Here is a 24,419-nt window from a genome sequence, read left to right on the forward strand (position 1 = left end):
AATTTGCAATGAGGAGACTTTCCCTTTAAGACAATGTCTATAAACACCCCCTGCCATTGGACTGGCCCAATCTGTGAGTAGCACTTTTTGATTTGACTTGACAAACAGACAGTAAGGTTACCCCTGCACACCCCATTAAAACTAAAAGAAACCAGATGCTGCCCAAGATAGGTCCGTTTCATAAACCCTGCAACTAAAACTCTACATCCATTATGTGACGAGGCGTACCCGATTCTTTGTCAATGTATTGTGAGCCCAGAATTTTCTGTTCCACACAAACCATGCAACTTTATCTCTCAATTCACTCTATGGTGAGGTATAGCAAGTTGGTCCAAGTTCAGTGGTCTAGTAAAGTAAGTCACCAGGAAGTCATCAGGTTTGGCTACAAACAGAGGCCAACTTCTGAAGAAAAAGTTTATCACTGGGTGACAGCAAGAATGTGCCGGTACTTCATCCATTGCAAGTTGATTTCCTTGTGTTAACCCCTTTTGGTTAAAAACCGATTTTACTTTGGCATCATCATTGAAAATCACATGCATTTACAATGTGCACTACAACACAGCCATGTGCTTATTTCCCGGCAATTACACACTAGTGCTATTTATGTCAACCACTCAGCAACCAGGTGGCCTTATCAGTGGGCAGGACTTTGTATGTAGGTCATCTACCCCATCAGACTGATGGGATGTTGCATCTTTAACAGAGAGGTTCTACTGTAGAGCTAACTGTGGCCAACTCCCAACAGTTCCCCGACCTGTTTTCCCCCTATTCCAGAAGTAGGCCCATGTTGATTTATATTGCACAAGCGGGTCATTAGGCATTACTGAATTATGCTCAATAATGATCTGATTAGCCACACCAATAGTTTTTGCTAATTGTGACAAATGACCTGTTGACATATTTACAATTTTTCTTCCCACGGACCGAACTATGTTTGGTTCAGGAGAAAGATTTCATCAAGTTCATATGAAAAATCGCCTTCCCCTTCTGTCAGTTGTGGCTCTCCCCACCCCCTCCCCCTCTTCACTTGGAACCTACTTCACAAAGACGTCACAGAAAGGGAAATACAGTAGAACCTCCCGTAGCGGACACCTCTCTACTAAGGACAACCTCTCTATTAAGGACAACCTCTCTATTAAGGACACTAGTTTTGGTCCCAAATTGGTTCTTTCCATTCAATTTGACCTCTCTAATCAGGACACCTCTCTATTAAGGACAACACTTGTCAGTCCCGAGGGTGTCCTTAGTAGAGAGGTTCTACTGTATCTATAAAGGCCTGTCACTCAAACAGATACTGGCCAAATCTACTACCGGTAATTCCTCATCGGAAGCGTTATTTAAGATTTCATCAAACTCTACTAAAATACCCGCCCTCCATTTCTGTCAGTTTTGCCCCCTTCTCTCTTTTGTAACCTACAGTAGAACCTCTCTATTAAGGACACCCTTGGGACTGACAAGTGCTGTCCTTAATAGAGAGATGTCCTGATTAGAGAGGTCAAATTGAATGGAAGCAACCAATTTGGGACCAAAGCTTGTGTCCTTAATAAAGAGGTTGTCCTTAATAGAGAGGTTGTCCTTAATAGAGAGGTGTCCTTAATAGAGAGGTTGTCCTCAATAGAGAGGTTGTCCTCAATAGAGAGGTGTCCTCAATAGAGCAGTTGTCCTTAATAGAGAGGTTGTCCTTAATAGAGAGGTTGTCCTTAATAGAGAGGTTGTTCTTAATAGAGAGGTGTCCGCTAAGAGGGGTTCCACTGTACTTGACAAAGACGCCGCCTTGGGGAGGGCTGAATCAAAATTCCTGATGCTCAGATACCTACCAGCTAAATCTACTAATTCCTCCTCGGAAGCATTATTTAAGATTTCATCGAACTCTGTTGAAATACCGCTCTCCTCCTCGGTCAGTTTAGGCTGCTCCTTGGCTTTGAAGATTTTTCCTAAAAAGAACCGTAAAAATTCGTCAAAAGCGGTCGTTGTTTATGTACAGCCTCAATCCGTGGTTTCTCAAAGCGCTCACTCCCCAAATGGTCTTCACCATCAGCACTTTTTGATGGTACCATCTGTAAACCTATTGTCATGACCAATCTTTGGAAAGCTCTTAATGAGCTCTTTCTGATTGTACCACTTGTAACCCTATTGACATGACTATTCTTAAGAAAGCTCTCAATGAGCCCTTTCTGATGGTACCATCTGTAAACCTATTGACAAGACCATTCATTGGAAAGCTCTCAATGAGCACTTTCTGATGGTACCATTTGTAACCCTATTGACATGACTATTCTTAAGAAAGCTCTCAATGAGCACTTTCTGATGGTACCATTTGTAACCCTATTGACATGACCATTCATTGGAAAGCTCTCAATGAGCACTTTCTGATGGTACCATCTGTAAACCTATTGACATGACCATTCATTGGAAAGCTCTCAATGAGCACTTTCTGATGGTACCATCTGTAAACCTATTGACATGACCATTCTTAATAAAGCTCCCAATGAGCACTTTCTGATGGTACCATCTGTAAACCTATTGACATGGCCATTCTTAAGAAAGCTCTCAATGAGCACTTTCTGATGGTACCATCTGTAAACGTATTGACATGACCATTCATTGGAAAGCTCTCAATGAGCACTTTCTGATGGTACCATCTGTAAACCTATTGACATGACCATTCTTGATAAAGCTCTCAATGAGCACTTTCTGATGGTACCATCTGTAAACCTATTGACATGACCATTCATTGGAAAGCTCTCAATGAGCACTTTCTGATGGTACCATCTGTAAACCTATTGACATGACCATTCATTGGATAGTTCTCAATGAACATTTTCTGATGGTACCATCTGCAAACCTATTGACATGACCATTCTTAAGAAAGCTCTCAATGAGCACTTTCTGATGGTCCCATATGTAAACCTATTGACATGACCATTTATTGGGAAGCTTCTGATGAGCACTTTCAAATGGTACCATTCAATTTAACATGCGGATTAATAATTTTTAAATATTCATATCACTCTCCCAGTCTCACCTCTGATTTCTTTAACGTATGGTTTTGTGTCCCAGTCCGGATCCTCTAAAGCTTTCTTCTCTATAAAGTCCAGTAAAGCCTCTCGGTCATATGGACCGGTGGGAGCTTTGTCGATATTGTACTTGGTGCGGTCGCTGGCTGGCAGTGTGGCATTCTGAAATTATTAGTCAAAAATCAATTGTTGAGTTACTTAAAGGGTAACTCGTGTCAAATTTCACCATATAATGTTGGAGCTGTTTTTGACAAATGACTACGTCACTTTCTCATAAATCGGTAAAGTTTTCGAATCGAAGGTTTCTAGAAATTGATGGTTTTAATCCCGCCCGGACGGCTCGCTTCGATGCCGTTGAAATTGCGCTACGCCGACGACGTTTTCGTTGATGACGTACGTCACAACATGAACATTTTCGCGGTCGCGGTGGTTAACATTCGATTAAAACAGTGATTTTATAATAAACCTCATCAAAAATGGAAAATTTGAGCCGTACATTTGTGATCAACAAATAAAAACGGACGTATTTCCGCAAAGTTGTAAATCACATCATAGTATCACTTTAACCTAAATATGGAAAACACCTTGGTTACAATGATCCAATTTTTGATACAGAGGTTTTGGTGAGAGACAACTGTAACCCGTGGGGTAGGTATAAAATGTGTCAAAAGCAGACTCTCGGTGGATTAGTAGAACCTCTCTATTAAGGACACCCTCGGGACTGACAAGTGCTGTCCATAATAGAGAGGCGTCCTAATTAGAGAGGTCAAATTGAATGGAAGCAACCAATTTGGGATAAAAACTAGTGTCCTTAATAGAGAGGTTGTCCTTAATAGAGAGGTGTCTGTTAAAGGAGGTTCCACGGTACTCACATCAGGGTCCAATTCGCTGTTGAGTTCGTCCAACTCCTCTTTGGTAAGTGTTTCTAAAATGGCGTCGACGTCAATATCGTCATACTGTTTCAAATCTTTACCAAACAAATTGGTCGTCATTCTGCTGCGGTAGTGAGGTCAGCCTGCAAAATAGGAGAGGGCAAGAGTATAAATTTGAGAGCCAGATACTGGAGACTAAAGTAGTCATTCTGATACGGTAGTGAGGTTAGCCTGCAAAATAGGAGAGGGCAAGAGTATAAATTTGAGAGCCAGATACTGGAGACAGACAAATTGGTAGTCATTCTGATACGGTAGTGAGGTCAGCATGCAAAATAGGAGAGAGCAAGCGTATAAATTTGAGAGCCAGATACTGGAGACTAAAGTAGTCATTCTGATACGGTAGTGATGTCAGCCTGCAAAATAGGAGAGGGCAAGCGTATAAATTTGAGAGCCAGATACTGGAGACTAAAGACATTTCACTAAATTCATTAAAAAAAACATGGAAGAGATACAATATATGTGACTCGCTCTACCAAAACTAGGCGCTTGTCGCATCTGAACTTGACAGGTTGATACGGACTTGTTGTTCATTTCCCTATTGTCGACCTTTCGTGAAATCTATTACAAACTGATTTGTCACATTTCACAAAAGGTCGACAATAGGGAAATGAACAACAAGTCCGTATCAACCTGTCAAGTTCAGATGCGACAAGCGCCTAGTTTTGGTAGAGCGTGTCACATATGGGGTAGATCAAAAATAAGCTCGCCTTGGTCAGATCAATAAAGTGGGTGACCTTTCTCTCCAGGAAACTTTCATTGTCCAGCGCGGAGGTACCTTTTTGCGTGGCTGGTCACAAATGCCTCAATTCATAGAGAAAGGTTTAGTTAAGACATGAATTTTCGTCAAAATGATGCAAGATAAAACAACGAACATCCTTAAACAGGTCTGCAGCATCGAAACAAGGGGTTAAAAAGCACAAAGGTAGCAAAATATACTTGTAGCAGAGTATGTGTTGGGCTCATCCAGGTATGAATCACGAAGATCTGGCGAAAAAGTTCCCAACGTTGCCAGATGTTCAGTGCATCAAAATAAGCCAAGGGTTCTCCACAAGGTTGGGTCGTACCACTGATATTCAGGAAGTTTCCCCAGGGTACAATACAAAATGGCTATTTAAGGCAGGATGGCCCCCCTAGAACCCCTTTACAAACTTCTAGAGCAAGTTCGGTGGGCCTTGTGGAGAACACTAAATAAAGGATACTGGATAATTTGTGAAGTGTTAGACCACTATAATAAGTTTTAGTTTGGTTCACATCAGTCATATTCGGGACTTCTCCGATATCATGTCCCGATGAAATCTGTAATCGCTGACGGCTTGTACCGACAGGTCATTATGGTCGAACGATGATTGGGGCAACAAACGTCAACCTCGTCAGCATCTCACTAGACCAACCTCAAGTACATAGCTTCCCTCTTTCCCGAGATGTAAGCCAAGATGATGCAGGCTTTATTTTGATGCAACATTTCGTAAACGCACCTACCTGTTGGGAGAGTGAAGGTAGAATAGAAACGCTAGACTTAATTCACTGACTGCTCAACAGGTGTTGGACGAGAATCCACCAGATACCTTGAGCTACGATAGGTTCCCGGTACCGGGTTGCGAGAAACAGTCTGATCGAATGCTGATGCAATCAGTACCAGGAAGGATGAATCAGATGATGGAACACAACCAACAGATCAACAGATTTTTCTAAAGATGATTGACAAGGGGATGTATATACGTCAGAGATGTTTACGAAAATATACCGCAGCCTAAATGACGTACGCGACATTGGCCTAAAGGGGAGGCACACTCATTGGAAAGACAACATACTAACGCGATAAACTGTAAGGAACACGGGTTATATGAAACTAAAGCGCTCTGCAAACGAGCAATTTTAAATGCTGTGACCTGCAATTACGATTGCATGCGACAAAATCACTTGTTTGCAGTAGTTATCGCAGGTGTCTACGACACGAATCAGTGATTGCAGATACTTGTGATTAGTATCAAACTGACCTCCATTTTACAATTTACCAAACAGAATGACATCACTAGCCAACTTTTGAACTTTTGTGTTAGCTAATGAAATTATATTTTGTTACTTAAAAAAAATCTTCTCCAGACTACCTACGCACACACACAGGTAACATTTCTTGCACAGTGCATACAATAAGTCAATATGTATGATTCAGAGCCTTACTTCCAATGATATCTTGATTGCTCCCCCCTCACTCACATCAACATTCTAAACAGATGATTAACTTACAATTCTACCCTACCTTCTCTGCAGAGTCCACGCAAGCTATTCATGTTTCTCACTTGGTGGGGTCTTAAACCTGCCCTGGCATAGACACCAGATTCAAGGAACCTCGGTTTAATATCTCATTCAAAGGACTGTGAAGAGCCAGGAATTTGAGTTCCTTGAAAGCCACGCCGGTTCATCCAGAAATACAATCCTGGGTTCTCCCGGGGATCGAACCCGGGCCTATTGCGTGGTAGCCAGTGGTTTTAACCACCAGGCTATGAGGCTCCTCGACTAAGAGCCTCAAACTTGCTGTGAAGAGCCAGGAATTTCAGTTCCTTGAAAGCCACGCCAGTTCATCCAGAAATACAATCCTGGGTTCTCCCGGGGATCGAACCCGGGCCCTATTGCGTGGTAGCCAGCGGTGTTAACCACCAGGCTATGAGGCTCCTCAACTAAAAGCCTCAAACTTGTTGTGAAGAGCCAGGAATTTCAGCTCCTTGAAAGCCACGCCAGTTCATCCAGAAATACAATCCTGGGTTCTCCCCGGGATCGAACCCGGGCCTATGGCGTGGTAGAGTATGAGGCTCCTTGTGTTACCCGCAGCAGGTGGCAACTCCGAGTTCCTCGTAAATATGACAATACCATGTCGGTGTTTTAGATTAGCCTAATCCGATGACGAGAAAAACATGCTGTACGCCAGTCGACGAGATCAATACCGCCAAAGTGTTCGTACAGAAGATACAAGATGCCCTGCGCCAGACGGACATGATAGACGAAGGTAGATCAATACCCGTCTTGAATTTCGCTAGCTTTGAGTAACTGGGAATGTACTCGTTGCCACAAGAATTTGATATTAATTGGCAACCAGCCTGAGTAGTGACTACATAAAACATGAAATGGCCAGGGCCATTGTGCTCACCTCATGTGGAGGAAAGATGGATAAAGAGCATGGTATTGTGTCATGTAAGGTTAGGTTTGATGTAGGTCCAAGCAATTACAATTTCCCCAAAATGGCCAATTTACAGTACATTCGACCTCTGTGACCTTGAAAAGTAGGTCAAATCAAAGAAGACCCGGGTGACACATTGAATGGTTGTTAGAATTAGATGTACCTATGATATAAAATTGGTGCCAATCGGGCAAGTCATTACTAGGAATAATGGCATTTTGAAGAATTTAGGATTTGGCCCCCTCCCTGGAGGCCAAACAGCAAATCAGATCGCACCAAACTTCGGTACCTGAGATCACCTGACCAGGGGGTACATGTGTACTTAATTTGTGATCAATAGTCATTGCAGTTAAGAAACGTGCCATAGTTACGGCCTGACGGCGAATTTATGCCATTTGACCTCTGTGACCTTGACAAGAAGGTCAAATTAAAAACCTGTGTGACATATACTGTATGGTTGTTAGATGTACCCATGATATCAAATTGGTGGCAATCGGGCAAGAAGTTAAGGAATAATCACATTTTTAAGGTTTTTGGATTTTGCTCCCTGGTGGTCAAGTGGTGAATCATATTGGACCAAACTTTGGTCCCTGAGATCACCTGACTAAGGGGTAAATGTGTACCAAATTTGGTATCAATAGTCATTGCAGTTTAGAAACGTGCCATCGTTACATCCTAACGGCCAATTTACACCATTTGACCTCTGTGACCTTGAAAAGGAGGTCAAATCAAAAACCCGGAGGATATATGATGCACCTTTGCTAGAAGTACCTACCATATTTTTTTCAAAACTTCCCGACTACTATTAAGGGAGATATTGCATATTTTCACTTTTAACGTTTGGCCCCCTGGTGGCCAAACCATGAAACGAATCGGACCGAAACTTGGTCTCCAAGGTGTCATTACATAAGGGTACATGGGTACCAAGTTTCAACTCAATAGCTCTAACAGTTACGAAACGTGCCCTGCTAACGGACGACGGACGACGACGACGACGACGACGACGACGACGACGACGACGACGACGACGACGACGACGACGACGACGACGACGACGACGACGACGACGACGACGGACGACGGACGCCACGGTATGGGATAAGCTCACCTCTGCTAAGAGGTGAGCTAAAAATGTATGGGGGCAACGAGAAGGGCTGTGTAACGTTTAACCCTTGAGGGCAGTTGGCACTCTGGGAGGACACCATTTACGGCTCACATGCATCTCGATTTGTGATGATACTCTTCAAATGTAGATCATGTGTATCTCTGCTGTCAAGGCTGTCTATGAGATCCTGGTGGTCATCACTCAGGGTTTCCGCCAGAGGGGGATGGGGGGATTCATCCCCCCTAAAATTTTGAGCACTAAAGTTTGTTTTACTGTCAAATGAGTAATTTTCATGATTTGATATGTTAAATAAGAGCATTTGGGAGCCAGTTAGAGCGGTTTTAGGGCCAAAAAACGTCTCAGGAGGGGTCATATACCCTTTTTAAGAAAAAAAAATTTTTTTTTTGCTCCCCCTCAAATTTAATCCTGGCGGAAACCTGGTGGTCATCACTAAATCAGGAAAGAATGTGAACAGATAACAATTATTCCCCCCCCCATGGTTTATTTCGGGATTTCGGACACGATTCGAATAAAATGTCTACTGCAAATGAGATACATTAACAATAGTCATCGAGTCACTGCATTGTAATCATAAAGGCCTATTTTTCATGAGACCCTGGACTCATGAATACAGATAGGCCATAGGGCTCACACACAGCTTAATACTTGATAGGCTTTTCATAGGAACACAGCTGCTGTTTTACGTTGCCAATGATCAAATCGCAATTTTATCCAATGTATGTCGGCCCCTTTTCATGTGATGCCACAGACTTTAGAGGACGCTTGTTGATTTTTTAATGGACTGATCCACCGATGGTATAGAAGTATCATGAATTGGGGATCATATCAAAATTGCTTCTATGAACGTAAACTTTGTTTATTATAGTGTCAACCGTAATGGAAGGGCCAGCCAGCTTTTGGCTGATGAGACACTCTTCTCCTTTCTCTAATGCCAGGCGCCTGGCGAGAAGGCTGTTTGTACCCTATATTCAACTAGCTGGCAGCTTACCAACCGGCCGCATAGGAAAGAGGTTACCAGCGGGCCTCAAACCTACAACCTTCCGTTCACGAGACGGACACCTCAACCACTAGGCCATCAAGATCGATATCTATATGCCACGGCAGAAGAACTATTTTCATCTGGGGGAGGAGTTCGCCGCATTGCCTCCAAATTTCATCTTTAAAATAAACGTTTAGTAGTCGGTTTCCATCCGTCATTGCTTACAAAACAGCCTCAACCGACTCAAAAACATGACACAATGCAGACTCGCTGAAAATACAGCAACACGCAAACAAACAAGTTTTGTCACAGCGACCTGCGATCATAATACTAGCTGCCATGTGCAATGAAAAGATCTCTTTTCTGCGGTTAAACTTGGAATCGCTACAAGTCGGTTTGAATCTTTGATTCACAGCCAGGTGAGTATCCAGGTTGATTCAATCACCGATTCTTATCGCAGGCACCTACGATGACCACCGCAAACCAGTGATTTTTATTGCATGTGATCACCATTGCGGGTCACAGCAATTATTCAAATTGTTTGTTTGCAGGGCGTTTGCAGGACATTGAACTGAGGACAGGAAGGCGTTTAAGTTCAGTAGTTCAAAGGGGCTGAGTTTGCTAGCGCTCCTCGGGGTGGATGACAGGTGTACAATTTTAAAATCCATTTGAAGTAAACAATTATTCTTTGCAAGGGGTCTTCTAATACTAATACTGATACTGTACACCATAATTAACCCACGCCGCCCTGGGGTCGATCACAATTTGGACCCTTTGTCTACAAAATGGTTTACCTCCAATTAATCTTCAAATAATGGAGCTAAATCCACTTCAAAGTGGACAGGCCTTTCAAAGTGGTGAGAAATCTTTTACATGCAGATTATTTCAGGATTTTTCCCAGACTGCGTCAAGACCTCACGGAATTAGAAAATGGTCTGCCTCTATATAATTGATCCCCAAATTAGATTTTTGAATATGATCATATTAATATGGGAGGGCAACTATGATTTAAAGTTTAATTAAGCCGACCTGGAGGAAAAATGCACGTAACCCAGCTTAGGTATGTGATGTGCTGAGTGGACAAGCCACTAATTGTAGCCTGTCAGTTCCGGTAGAATATTTGTTGGCAGGAGTGATCGATCACTCAGCGAGCAGTCCGACCTGAATTAAATGAATTACATCACTCCAGCCAGCTCCAGCAAGAAAGCCCAGGCCCAGCCCTTACAGTGGAACCTCTGTTAGTGGACACCTCTCTTAGCAGGACACCCTCTCTTAAGGAAACCAATGATTAGTCCCAAATTCGTCATTGCCATCAATTTGACCTCTGTAATCAGGACACCTCGTAAGGGACATTGCATAGCCTACACACCAGTCCCAAGCGTGTCCTTAATAGAGAGGTTCTTAGAACTGATCAGCCCTGGACGAGCCAAGGTGCTAATGGACAACTACAAATCCAATAACCTGCTGTTTACAATTTATCACTCTTAGTCCTGGCCTTGTTATACTCCTGTTATCTCCAAAACACATTGACAGGAAGTAGAAGATAACACCATAGACCGTCAACAAATTGAGGTCATTGGGATTTGATTCAGACAATTCGATATCAAAGAATTAGGTCACAATTCATTGACAGGTAAAAGAATTGTCAGCAAACAATCACGGGAGATGATAAAATTCATAAATTTGGGGTCTCATCAGGACAGTGGAACCTCCCTTAGTGGACACCTCTCTATTAAGGACACTCTAATATTAAGGACAATAGTTTTGCACCCAAATCATGGTTGTTTCCCTTCAATTTAACCTCTCTTATCAGGACACCTCTATTCAGGACAAAATTTTTCAGTCTCAAGGGTGGCCCTCATAGAAGGGTTCTGCTGTATTTCATTATTCAAATAAAACCACATGGGGTTCTGAACTTGAAATAGGTTCTGGTTAACTGCACAATAACAAAATCAAATTGCTTGAAGGTGCACCGGGCTACACGAACCAAAATTTGAAAAAGGAACAACTCTTTTGGTGCACTTGTTCCCGACGGTTTGGGAGTGCATTGGGCGATCAGTGACTTGGCCTCATGAATGCGCCCAGATCAGTGTGAGTGTGAGCAATCTGGCCATGGCCGTTTGTTCTGCTATTTGTCAACACTGAAGACTCGGACAAAAAGACAACCTGCTGAATGACAAGCAGATATGGAAGCAAAAATGCAACATATAGCCTAAATGTACCAGTATGGAATGGTGGTAAACTGTAAACAATAACACCTGCTATTACTGGTTATACAGTGGAACCTCTCTATTAAGGACATCTTCGAGACTGACAAGTGCTGTCCTTAATAGCGAGGTGCCTTGATTAGAGAGGTCAAATTGAATGGAAAAAACCAATTTGGGACCAAAACTAGTGTCCTTAATAGAGAGGTGTCCTTGATAGAGAGGTGCCTGCTAAGAGAGGTTCTGCTGTATTCTACATTCATACCCGCACTAATTAGGTTTCACAAATGGGCAAAAAATTAGCCATTCGGCTTTTGGTAAGATTCCAAACAAGTCAATGAGTGTATTGAATCCACAACTTCCATGATGTAGGACTTGATACAAAATAATTTTCGCAGTCAGGCGTTTCACCTTGAACAAAGGATCGCCGTGTCTCTAGGCATTGTCCGAAGTCGGCTTAGGCCTTCTGAGGTGTTCTGAGTGTGCGCATGTGATGGTATCTGCCCATTTCGCCTTAACCTTATTCGCCTTATCCAATTTTGCCTTCTCCCATTTAGCCTTCTCCTAACTTGCCTTTTCTCAATTCGCCTTCTACGATTTCGCCATCGTCTTATCTCGCCTTTGTTCCAATTGGCCTTCTTCCTTACTCGCCTTCCAGTCATCTTGCCTCATCCTAGTTTGCCTTTTCTTATTTCGCCTTTGTCCTATTCTGCCTTGGTTCCATCCTGCCTTATCTCATCTTGCCTTTTCTTGATTGACCTTTGTGTCAATTCGCCTTCTTCCCATTTTGCCTTCTCCCGTTTCGCCATATCTCACCTCGCCTTTTATCAATCCGCCTTCGTTAAGCAAGGGGTCTATTATTCGCAGGGGGGGGGGGGGGGCAGTGTTTTGAGTAGTTTAATGATTCTGTTCAAAAAAACTTTGGGACTTGTATTATCTCATGCTAAGTTATAGCATTGCTGTGAATGAAGAACATCAAACATACCAAAACCATCTAAAGGGAACACTGCGTGGGACGTTCTTGAGAGCTAACTCGTTCTGTGAGAAGGCCTCATAATTCCCCAATGATCAAAGGACTACATCTTCCAGATTGCTAGATTTGAGTAGGCCTATTGACCATAGTCCATAATAAAGAACTTCAGAAGCACTCACACTTTGAATGATCAATAAAATACTTAGCACCCCCATCCCTCCTATATAGTACCAGGTCACAAGTCTTACTCATCAAATAATGCCAAAACACTATGCCAAAATATTTCCATGAAAGACTTGGAAAACTCTAAGATTTGACAATCATGGGTAAAGAATACTAAGTTGGTTTTGGAGATACATGTAAGCTTTCATGTACATGGTTCAGAAGTTATGAAGATTTGAAAATATTGGTAATTAAGCAACAGCCTTGGGTAGGGTACCAACACATAATTCGTGGAAACACTCTTATATGAAAGACTGGCCCCACAAACATGGGTAAAAGAGACAAAAGTCTTTTGTAATATGGTATGTAATGTAATATGACTATAATGGCTGAGAAGTTATCTACACTTTTAATTTTGGCAATGTCCACCGGGTTTTGGTTGGGGGTACCCCCGAATGGACCCTAGAAGCCCTTCAACACTGTTGAAGACACTTTCATATGAAAGATTGACTCAACAAACATGGGTAAAGAGACCAAGTTTGTTGCAAAGTAGGAAGAAGGCGAAATGGGAAGAAGGCGAAATAATACAAAGGCGGGGCGGGTAAAGGTGAGATAGGATGAAGGCGAATTAGGACAAAGGTAAATTAGGACAAGGTGAAATAGGAGAAGGCAGATTAAGACAATGGCAAACTGAGACGAAGGCAAGAATGGATAAGGCAACTTGTGATAAGGCAAGATAAAACAGAGGCAAAATAGCACAAGGCGAAAAATGAAAAGGCGAAAAAAGACAAAGGCGAGATAGAATAAGGCGGATTGGGAAGAGGCAAAATTGGAAAAGGCGAAATAGGAGAAGGCGAAATGTATATTTTTTAAAGGCAAAATGGGAAAAGGCGAAAAAAGACAAGGCGAAATGGGCATGAACCCATGTGATTTGTTTTGGGACTGATTTGTCTTCTTCGAATTTGTCTATTTTTTTAATTTTTCACTTAATTTTTCCTGTTTTAAATGTTACTGGTGTGCACTTTCTGCGTGCCACATAGGGTATCACACCAGATACTGGTTGACATATTTAGCAAAAATTTCAGGACTCCACGACCATCAGACAGGTGATGAGTCAAGAAAATGAGTGATCGGATCCAACCTCCAATGAAAATACATTAGCAGACAGCGTACAAATGTACACTGTACAAAATGTACAGGGAATATACACAGGGAAAAAATCCAGGGCGATGCCATTTCCAAGTGCTGGAATTTTGCTGAAATACAAAGAAAGTACGGGGATTTCGAAAACCGATCGTACATACCTATGAGCTTGAATGTATCGAAATTCGAAAGCAACAATAAATTGCGAAAACAAATCCTTCCTTTGAGCAGAAAACAGTAAGTTTAAAAGAAGGACGGTCCACACCCCCTAGTGATTGTTTACTAGAATGTCCACTTCTCTGGAAATCGCGCAGGTGCACGAGATTTTGCGGGAAATTGGTAGCTGTTCCATTACATTCCCTCTGTAAATTATCTCTTTTAAAAGTTGCATTATAGCTGCATTCAAGCCTGAATCATCGAAATACACGGCAATTCATGAAAAGAGAATCTACTCAAGCTCCATTTACACCAGTTTTAAAGGGGGGTTAAGAAGTAAAACAGCTTTGAAAGTTGGGATTGCATAACCTTTATCATTCGGTAAAGTTCGGGTCTTTCCGTTTGTTTTCGGCTGTTGCTTGGAGATTGTAACAATATGGCCGCTCAGGAAAATTGAAACGGGCACCTGTTGGCCCACAAATATCCGAAATACTCTTTTTCTGAACCCGATAAAGTTAAATAGACGCAGTAGTTTGATTCGTTGGTAAGGAAATAAGATGTCCATCTTTTGAAATCCCACTGTACTCGAGTTTTTCGTTTATAAAACGCCGCCTAGAAAATCATAACAAAAAAATTGCACTGATGGCTGTGTCAGTGGTGACAGTACAGAGCAGTGCATAGGCCTATGTATTATGCCATGTATTATGCCATGTATGCCAATGTGTGACATAATTAATGACCTCTGTCGCAGATGCGAACCTGGAGTCGACCTACTGTTAATAAAGTGCCAATAGTGGCAATGTTGCCATTGTTGGTATCGAGGGCTAAGCTGACAATCAATGTAAATAAATGACTTAGTTTTACTCATTTTCACCCGGACTCGGAGACTGCCCATATCATATCATCAAGATCATCATGCATTCCTTTGTCGTCTACTCATGTCGGAGACAGTCTTAGTCAAGTCGTTAAGGACGGTCTGAGGTGACGAAGCCAGTCACCCAACACTGACTTTTTGTCAGTCAACTGTGACACTTTGGCAGTGTCATTGACAATAGGCATTACATTTCTTGAAATTCAAGAAGATAGGCAGCTCTAAAAGCGTGCATATCATCCCAAAAATTGTATTGGGAATCAACGTCATGACATATTTACGCAGGACTAAGTTATTTTAAGAAATTCATTGACCAATTTAGTTACATCCTTTTTTCAGCAATCTCGTTCATAATGACGACCAGTAAAGCTGCAACGCCGGCCAGTGGCCTCGGTATGGAACCAATGGAAGAAGATGATGATGACCTTCCAGGCATGGATCATGACGTCCTCACAAAGAGGCTCTACTCCACTGCGCCGAGACAGGCCAGTTTCAACACGAGAGCAATGAGATTCACCCGCCCTACCAAGGCTCAGATCAAACGGAGTGCTATTCCTAGTGCCCCGAAACTCGAACCTCTGGTGAGTCGTTGGCATATAGAACCCTCATGGTCCTGTAACGTGTACCTGTGTAGATGACCTCATTTGCATTTTGCTATTATTTTTATTAACCAATCGGGGCCTCCACCAGAGGTATGATAAACAATTGACGATAGAGCACATTATTTATTTGTATTTTAACAGACCTTTCCTAGAAATCTATCTTAGATGTATTGCTCTTTAAACTTCATTGTACAGTACAGTAGAACCTCTCTATCTAGGACACCCTCGGTACTGAAAAATACTGTCCTTAATAGAGAGGTGTCCTGATTAGAGAGGTCAAATTGAATGGCAACAACCAATTTGTGACCAAAACTAGTGTCCTTAATAGAGATGGTGTCCTTATAAGAGAGGTGTCCGCGAAGAGAGGTTCTACTGTATTATGCTACGAAAAATTATATTTTATTGTTCTTCTCTCTTTCAGCCCGTTCTTCAGTCCTACCAGGGCCGCAACCAACCGGTATACATTCACCGCATGGCCAAAAAGAAACTGGAGGCAGAAGGCGTTCTCAAAATAGAAGACAATGAGCCAATCACGAAGAAGGTCAAGAGGCCCAGCTCCGTCGAACCACTTGACCGCCCTACAAGTGCAACACCACTTCCAGAGTTGCCGGAGGATCTTAAACAGAAACAGGTTCGCTGACGTTCCAGAATACAATGTACAGTAGTACCTCCCTATTGAGGACACCCTCGGACTGAAAAGTTATGTCCTTAATAGAGAGGTGTCCTGATTAGAGAGGTCCAATTGAATGGCAGCAACCAATTTGGGACCGAAACTAGTGTCCTTAATAGAGAGGGTGTCCTTATTAGAGAGGTGTCTGCTAAGGGAGGTTCTGCTGTATACATGTGTTCAGACTCGGTACTGTACATCTGGGCCCCAGGTATATGGCACGGCTTAACCCGCCGGCAATGAGGGAATTCCTTTATGGCCCAGTGCTTGGCGCATTAGCCCCAGAGTGGAAGTTAAGCAACGTTGAGCGCAGTGTATAGTACCCCCAGGTATATGGCACGGCTTAACCCGCCGACCATGAGGGAATTCCTTTATGGCCCAGTGCTTGGCGCATTAGCCCCAGAGTGGAAGTTAAGCAACGTTGAGCGCAGTGTATAGTACCCCCAGGTATATGGCACGGCTTAACCCGCCGACCATGAGGGAATTCCTTTATGGCCCAGTGCTTGGCGCATTAGCCCCAGAGTGGAAGTTAAGCAACGTTGAGCGCAGTGTATAGTACCCCCAGGTATATGGCACGGCCAAGGAGGATACCGCGGTGACGTCACATCACGTGATCCCGACCCATATTAGTGATCGCTATGGCCAATCAGATTCAGTCTACTGACAGCACCAGCACTGAACACGTCTCCACGTCTCACTGTCTGGTGCTCTCCTGTACACAAAAACACCAATAGACATGAAATATTGCAATACCTAGTATGGATTCTTCCTGTGTAAAATAAAATTTACAGAGCAGATTAACTTCCACGAATAAAAAAGACGTTTGGCGTGGCCAAAGTGCGGAAATAATGTCTCCGCTAAAATACACTACGAAATACACTAAGCAATACACTACGCAATATACAGTAGAGATGCAGTTGAGTTTGTTATTGTTTTGACTTAGAAGCCCGCCCATATCATAATATATTCATGTATTCATGAAGTATGAACTCATTTCTGTCCCATACAACTCTAAGAACAGTCAATTTCTCCTTAAATCATCACCGAAACCGCGATATCCGCAGGAAGATTTCGTTCTAGTGTCCGAAAATGCATGATCTTACAGGGGCGCTAACTCGACAAATAGAGGGGATCTATGGGGATCTATGCGAGTTTTAGGTATTACAGGTCTCGAACTTGTAAAATCTGTAAACATGCCTCCAAATCCCACTATGATAATGAAGAGATTGCCCCATATCTGGGAGACTGTTTTGAAACCATCGCTAATTTTGGAAGATCGGTGCCGGCTATTTGGTTTAAAAAACCCTATTTTTCCCCATCAAAACAGCACTTTTCATTATTCAAATGATAGTTTATTGTCTGAAGACTTATTTCATAGCAGAAAAGTACTAATAACTCTGACTTGATGCGAAAAATCTAACTTTTTTGATGACTTGATTTTCCCTTGGCCGTGGATCGAGTTTGTTTACAATATGCAGCGCCATCTTGGAAAAGCCGTGACGTCACCGCGGTATCCTCCTTGTGGCACGGCTTAACCCGCCGACCATGAGGGAATTCCTTTATGGCCCAGTGCTTGGCGCATTAGCCCCAGAGTGGAAGTTAAGCAACGTTGAGCGCAGTGTATAGTACCCCCAGGTATATGGCACGGCTTAACCCGCCGACCATGAGGGAATTCCTTTATGGCCCAGTGGTTGGCCCCAGAGTGGAAGTTAAGCAACGTTGAGCGCGGTCAACCTTTGGATCGGTGACCGGCACATACACAACACCACCCCACCTTGAGTAAACTGGATGGACTCGCCCTGATTTTTTGTCGAACAAATTTGAGGGGGGTGAACTGAAATGCAATCCTTAGACCCTCAATTTGACCAGGTGACCAAAGATCAGGCGGGTCTGTTGTTGCTGGAAATCTACACCCCTGCGTAGTACTGTCGACAAACAAATAAATCCAGAAGAAAATACACGTACTCAGATTTACTGCAGTTACGTAAAAAAATGGAACAAAAATTAGTTGTGAATGATTCATTTTTTTTTTTTTTTTTTTAAATTTATTTAATCGTACATAATAGTACATTCAACCGAGTGCAGTGCTGTATTGTGCAGTGAGAAAAAATAAATAGAGGGAAGAACATTTTAAAACAAGTTAGAAACAGGCAGCGAATGCCACAACTAATTACCAGTGATACTCAATTGAACTTGTTTATACAGATATTATATTGGCCATCAACAAATTATTCAGTCTCAGGTGTCTGTAGAATTTAGTTTACACATAAATCATTTAATATAGTATCAATCTCATCAAGATTAAAGAAATTGCGGTCTCTATTGTCTCTCGAACTTATCATATTTATTCATGCCACTTTTGTCAGATAGCATTTTCAAGAATTTTTTTCCTTCGCATTACAGGAGACTTTGGGAGGTCACGCACCGGCTGGCCTGGTAGCGCTTTCACCGACAAAGGAACCTACGCCACCGTCGCCCGTCAGTAAAAACCACACAATGGCGGCCACCATCCCGGCAGCATCGCTACCAAAAGTTCAAGAAACGTATCTGGGCGTGTCCGATCCTGCGGAGATTATAAAAATCATCCGAGAAAATCCGAAAGTGGGATTCTTGTATCTGAGTCCGGCTGTTCCGAAGTCGTCAGTCAGATACCATTATTACAACCTCAAGTAAGTAAGGGTTGAACCTCTCTAGTGGGGATGTCCTTAAGGGCGTAGAGATGCTGTTCTTTATACAGAGGTGTCCTGATTAATGAGGTCAAATTGAGTGGAATTGACCAATTTCAGATCAAAGGCAAAGTCTAAAAATGAAGAAAAAGAAAGTTTGAAAAAAATATGATTACTGTCCTTTATACAGGGGTGTCCTGATAAAGAGAGGTCAGATTAAGTGGAAATGACTAAACATGCCAAATTTAGATCAAAATTGAAGACCGAAAATAATGAAAAAGAAAGCTTGAAAAAAATTAAAGAATTCGACCCACTGAACACCTGTGGTTGTCCATTGAGCAAAGGTTCATTGAAAAATATTCTATTATATAAAAAGGTTGCAAAATATGAAAAAAATGTCACGCCGCAAAAAAATATGACCCACTGAACACCTGCGGTTTTGCATTGAGCAAAGATTTATCGAAAACTATTCAATTATATAAAAAAGTTTAAAAATCTGGAAAAAAAGTCACGCCGCAAAAAAATTCTTGGACCTGCCATACTTATCATGCTGAACAAATTGCTTTGAGCGAGGCTTACGTGTCATTGGAAACTATTTCAAAAACGGAAATGTTTACGACATTTTTTATTCATTTCCCCAGGGTTGTGAACCATGAAAACATCAACAAGTCCGATTATCTGACGATCAGCATTAAGGGTGCGACGAGGATGCGAGCAGACGACGAGACGGAGTTTACGCCCCTCGACAGATGGGAGCAGGAATATCTGTATTTTCAGAAGCTCAGGAAGGTATGTTGGCTCATTGAACATGCTTGTTTTTTCTGAGGAATACTTTCGAAGTGGTGCACCATTGGTCTTCAAAGCGTGGGTCAGTGAAATGAAAATGTTGTTTTACACAATGACGTCGTGCAGTGATCATGCGTGCTACTTTGATGAAACTTGGCAGTCATAGTACAGTAGAACCTCTCTATTAAGGACACCCTTGGGACTGACAAGTGCTGTCCTTAATAGAGAGGTGTCATGATTAGAGAGGTCAAATTGAATGGCAACAACCAATTTGGGACCAAAACCGGTGTCTTTAATACAGAGGTTGTCCCTAATAGAGAGGTGTCCGCTAAGAGAGGTTCTACTGTACTTGTATGTCTACACCACGGCAATGCTGAAATTAATATCTAGAGTAGAACCTCTCTATCAAGGACACCCTCGAGACTGAAAAATACTGTCCTTAATGGAGAGGTGTCCTGATTAGAGAGGTCAAATTGAATGGAAACAATCAATTTGGGACCAAAACTAGTGTGCTTAATAGAGAGGTTGTCCTTAATAGAGAGGGTGTCCTTAAAAGAGATGGTGTCCTTAATAGAGATGGTGTCCTTAATAGAGATGGTGTCCTTAATAGAGAGGTTGTCCTTAATAGAGTGGTTGTCCTTAATAGAGTGGTTGTCCTTAATAAAGAGGTTGTCCTAATAGAGAGGTTGTCCTTCATAAAGATAGTGTCCTCAATAGAGAGGTGTCCGCTAATGGTGGTTCCGCTGTATACATTTTGAACGTCTGTTTTCAGATCGGAGCGTTCCGTCTTTTCCGCAAATGGAAGGCGTTCAGCGTGTGGCGAAAAAACGTGCTCACCAAGAAAGTCGCCAACTGCAAGAAGTCACTCAACGAGAATTTGTTCATCGTAAACCCGGTGAGTATTCAATTTGAAATTTGACACGTGTTTCATTTTTGAAACTAGTCCACTGTACCTGTGGCCGCCATCATCAGAGTTTCAGTGTACTATAAGTGATGTATTGATAAACGAAAAGAAATAACAAAAACTCAAAAGCTTTTGACTGAAGTGACAGGGCTCGAGACGTCGCATTGTGACGTCATGACGTCAGCAGACCCATCCTGACGTCGGAGCCGTGACGCGATCAGGCTGTGTCGGGAGTGACATCGCCGGTGACGCGCATGACGCGAAGGTAAAATCGCCGCGCAGGCAAGCTGAATAACGTTAGATAAAACCAATAAACGGCGTTATATCGGATGTTAGTTGGAAATTCAAAAATCGGGCTTCGTAAGGACATTTTCGGGACCCGTTAAATACTACATGCAAAATCTGGGGTCGCTCAGCCATTCGGTCTGGGAGATATGAGCGCACAAACAAACAAACACACAAACTTTTCTCGAATTTAGTAAGGATAAGGTTGTGGCAACTCTGGTTTGGCGTGGCAGTAAACTTGGTTGATTTTTCCTGATTGGAAGTGCCAATAACTCTTGACTCTTAAAGTGATACTATGACGTGATTTACAACTTTGCGGAAATACGTCTGTTTTTAATTGTTGATCACAAATGTACGGCTCAAATTTTCCATTTTTGATTAGATTTATTATAAAATCGCTGAATGTAAACCACCGCGACCGCGAACATGTTCATGTTGTGACGTCATCAACGAAAACGACATCGGCGAAGCACAATTTCAATGGCATCGAAGCGAGCCGTCCGGGCGGGATTAAACCATCAATTTCTAGAAAATGTGTATTTCGATTCGAAAACCTTACCGATTTATGAGAAAGTGACGTAGTCATTTGTCAAAAACAGCTCCAACATTATATGGTGAAATTTGACACGAGTTCCCGTTAAGCTGTGATCATGTCTTCTCTCTGATAGATAATAGAGTAGCATTATCAGTCCCAAACGAGTTCATCTAGGGAGGTTCTACTGAATAAATGTTGAAGTTTTTTACTCGCTTTTAACTCTTGCACTTTACTTTTGAACCATGCTGTTCAGCTTTCGTGTAGAGCATTGGAAATGGTGAAATATTGTCATCCGAAGACATCCACAGCCATTTTTTTCAAGATTTTGTGAAATTTTATGCAAATTTGGCATGCATTAATATGTAATTTAGCATTTAGGCCACCCTCTAACAGTAATTTCAATTAGATTTTCATTTTTGCTGCGAGATCTTTTGACAATTATCTGTTATAGTGAAATGGTACCTAAACCTGTCTGATTTTACAGTTAAAGGGTAACTCGTGTCAAATTTCACCATATAATGTTTTAGCTGTTTTTGACAAATGACTACGTCACTTTCTCATAAATCGGTAAGGTTTTCGAATCGAAATGCACATGGTTTAATTCCGCCCGGACGGCTCGCTTCGATGCCGTTTTCGTTGATGACGTCACAACATGAACATTTTCGCGGTCGCGGTGGTTTACATTCAGCGATTTTATAATAAATCGAATCAAAAATGGAAAATTTGAGCTTTACATTTGTGATCAACAATTAAAAACGGACGTATTACCGCAAAGTTGTAAATCACATCATAGTATCACTTTAACAGTAGGACAAAGAAGTCATCAGTTGAGAAAAAGTCCCCCTAAACAGTGACATTTTCCATTCCAGTCTCTCCGTCCTGCTCTTCTAAACGTTCGCGAGATGTGCTACAGAATAAGCGACATGGGCCTCTGCAAGGTCGAGAAAGGTCACACGTACTCTTTGAGCGAATTCCGCGAAGCGCAGTTCGAACAATTAAACGAAGTCGCCGGGCGTTTGACGGAATTCCGCGAACTGGTGAAAGAAGTCGTCCGGAGCGCCTGCAGGACAGCGCTCTTGGAAGCCGGATTCACGCCGGACGATTACTTCTACGACGGCGGTGAGAGTCCGGGGATGTATGGCGAGGCACCCGGGACGGCGTCGAGTTATTTGATGAATTCAAATTACGATTTGGATATTTACGGCGAGGCGCCCGATAAGATGACGTACACGGAGCAGGCGAATAAACGCACGCACTGCAAGAGGCTCACGTGGTAAGACGATGTTATTGTGTTTCGTGTTTTTCTGCGTGTTATTTTTTCTAAGAATATTTTTGGTTGGATACTGATGTACCATGCTAGAAATTCAGTTGCAAACCATTCAAGGTCAAAAATTGAGAAGAAAAAAATTTGAAGCGATTTTTTTTTTGGCAAATGCTTATAATATGCATGATATACAGTGGAACCTCTCTATTAAGGACACCCTTGGGACTGACAAGTACTGTCCTTAATAGAGAGGTGTCCTGATTATCAAGGTCAAATTGAATGGAAGCAACCAATTGGGACCAAAACTAGTGTCCTTAATAGAGAGGTGTCTGTTAAGGGTGGTTCCACGGTACACTTGAACCTCCAGAAAATGCTTCACGGGGGTAAAAAACCTGGAAACAAATCTCTTTTTTGTAATTTTGGCCCCACCTAATAAAATTTTGGGTGCACACTCCGTTAAACAATGAGTATTTAGTGTGATTGAGAGGCCTTTCAATTACGTGGAGACCTCTACACGCTGTATTTTTTTAGCCTATTTTGGGGACATGTTTTTTAGCTTAATTTGGGGACATTTCATTACGCCAATTTGCCTGAACAGTGACGTCATAAATCAAAGTTAGTGACCGATATCACCACATACACCTGAAAAATCATAATTTTAGGGTAAAACTATAAAATTAGGCCATTTGGATGAGATTTGGTTATGTTAGGGGTCAAAAAACGCTTCAGGGGGGTCATATTATTTAAAAAAAAAAAAAAAAAAAAAAAAAAACCTAATTTGGGGACATCCTGTACGGCCTTCACCGTTATACAGTGTAGGAATCATGTAATTGAGAGGCCTGGTCGTCTGATATTTTCGATCTTCTTTCCACAGTTTCATCCGATTGGCCGACTACCTCATCGTGAACACGATGCACGTCCTGGCCGTCAACTCCGTCTCCACGCTCCTCAACTACCTGACCGAGCAGCTCCAGAACACGCCGACGCTGGCGGACATACAGGCAGACATGGCGCCGCCGGTGGAGAATGACGACGAGGATGACGACGAAAAAGTCGCAAAAACGAAAGAGGAAAAAATGAAAGAGGAGGACAAGGTTGGTCAAAATAAAAATTGGAATGAGTTTTTTTCTCAATGAATTTTAAAAAGCGTCAGATATTTTGGCAGCATTTGCATTCTAAAATGCAAAAGGTCCAACAGATTGTATTTTACGCGCCGGTCACCGATCCAAAGGTTGACCGCGCTCAACGTTGCTTAACTTCCACTCTGGGGCCAACGCGTCAACCACTGGGCCATAAAGGAATTCCCTTATGGCCGGCGGGTTAAGCCGTGCCTTAAACCTGGGGGTCCCCCCTTCGGACAGAGATGGATCGTCCTTGATCCTACTTAGCGCTTCATGCGCCTCAGTACCGAACTACAAATCCAGAGCTCGCATCGCGTGGGAAGGTCTGCCAGATGTATTGTACGCGCCGGTCACCGATCCAAAGGTTGACCGCTCTCAACGTTGCTTTACTTCCACTCTGGGGCCAACGCGCCAACCACTGGGCCATAAAGGAATTCCCTCATGGCCGGCGGGTTAAGCCGTGCCATATACCTGGGGGTACTATACACAGTTTATCCATTTGTGGCGAGAAGAATATCATGAATATTAATTTTACCCCGAAATGCAAATTTTTCCTGTATCAAAGTTTGACGATTTTCAACTTTTCTGGCCGTCGAGTTTTAATTCATCTTTGCAACTTTTCTCTCAGGAAGAGGATGAAATTCCCCAGCTTCCACCCCTCTACATCTCAGAGTTCATCCTGGAGCCGATGCAGCTAACCTTCTCCCCCGATGAGGATGAATTCCATGAGGGCCTACAGGAGGTCATCAAGCGATTTCAAGAGGCTGTGCTCTCTGTGGAGAATTTGGTACCAGATACATACTTCGACGCATTCACCAGGTAAGTTTTGTGGTATTTGGCATGAGTAGGTT

The 24,419-nt window shown here is 42.5% G+C and overlaps 2 protein-coding genes across 2 annotated transcripts in view; one reads left to right on the forward strand and one right to left on the reverse strand.

The window, feature by feature from the left end:
- The window catches only part of LOC135498819 (tropomodulin-like), a 33,308-nt gene extending 19,286 nt beyond the window's left edge, over nucleotides 1-14,022 (reverse strand). Inside the window, exons 1-4 of the mRNA XM_064789284.1 lie at nucleotides 13,873-14,022; nucleotides 3,890-4,032; nucleotides 3,026-3,179; nucleotides 1,818-1,934 (exon numbers count right to left, since the gene is read on the reverse strand). Of these exons, the coding sequence (XP_064645354.1) occupies nucleotides 1,818-1,934; nucleotides 3,026-3,179; nucleotides 3,890-4,009 (391 nt within the window). The 5' untranslated portion in view covers nucleotides 4,010-4,032; nucleotides 13,873-14,022. The remainder of the gene's footprint in view (nucleotides 1-1,817; nucleotides 1,935-3,025; nucleotides 3,180-3,889; nucleotides 4,033-13,872) is intronic.
- Nucleotides 14,023-14,293: 271 nt separating this feature from the next.
- Nucleotides 14,294-24,419, forward strand: part of LOC135498809 (dynein axonemal heavy chain 6-like) — a 117,573-nt gene continuing 107,447 nt past the window's right edge. Inside the window, exons 1-9 of the mRNA XM_064789269.1 lie at nucleotides 14,294-14,411; nucleotides 15,078-15,319; nucleotides 15,762-15,971; nucleotides 18,411-18,676; nucleotides 19,315-19,462; nucleotides 20,232-20,354; nucleotides 22,053-22,456; nucleotides 23,322-23,541; nucleotides 24,197-24,387. Of these exons, the coding sequence (XP_064645339.1) occupies nucleotides 15,092-15,319; nucleotides 15,762-15,971; nucleotides 18,411-18,676; nucleotides 19,315-19,462; nucleotides 20,232-20,354; nucleotides 22,053-22,456; nucleotides 23,322-23,541; nucleotides 24,197-24,387 (1,790 nt within the window). The 5' untranslated portion in view covers nucleotides 14,294-14,411; nucleotides 15,078-15,091. The remainder of the gene's footprint in view (nucleotides 14,412-15,077; nucleotides 15,320-15,761; nucleotides 15,972-18,410; nucleotides 18,677-19,314; nucleotides 19,463-20,231; nucleotides 20,355-22,052; nucleotides 22,457-23,321; nucleotides 23,542-24,196; nucleotides 24,388-24,419) is intronic.

The sequence above is a fragment of the Lineus longissimus genome, chromosome 14 (assembly GCF_910592395.1).
Source record: "Lineus longissimus chromosome 14, tnLinLong1.2, whole genome shotgun sequence".
Taxonomy (NCBI): domain Eukaryota; kingdom Metazoa; phylum Nemertea; class Pilidiophora; order Heteronemertea; family Lineidae; genus Lineus; species Lineus longissimus.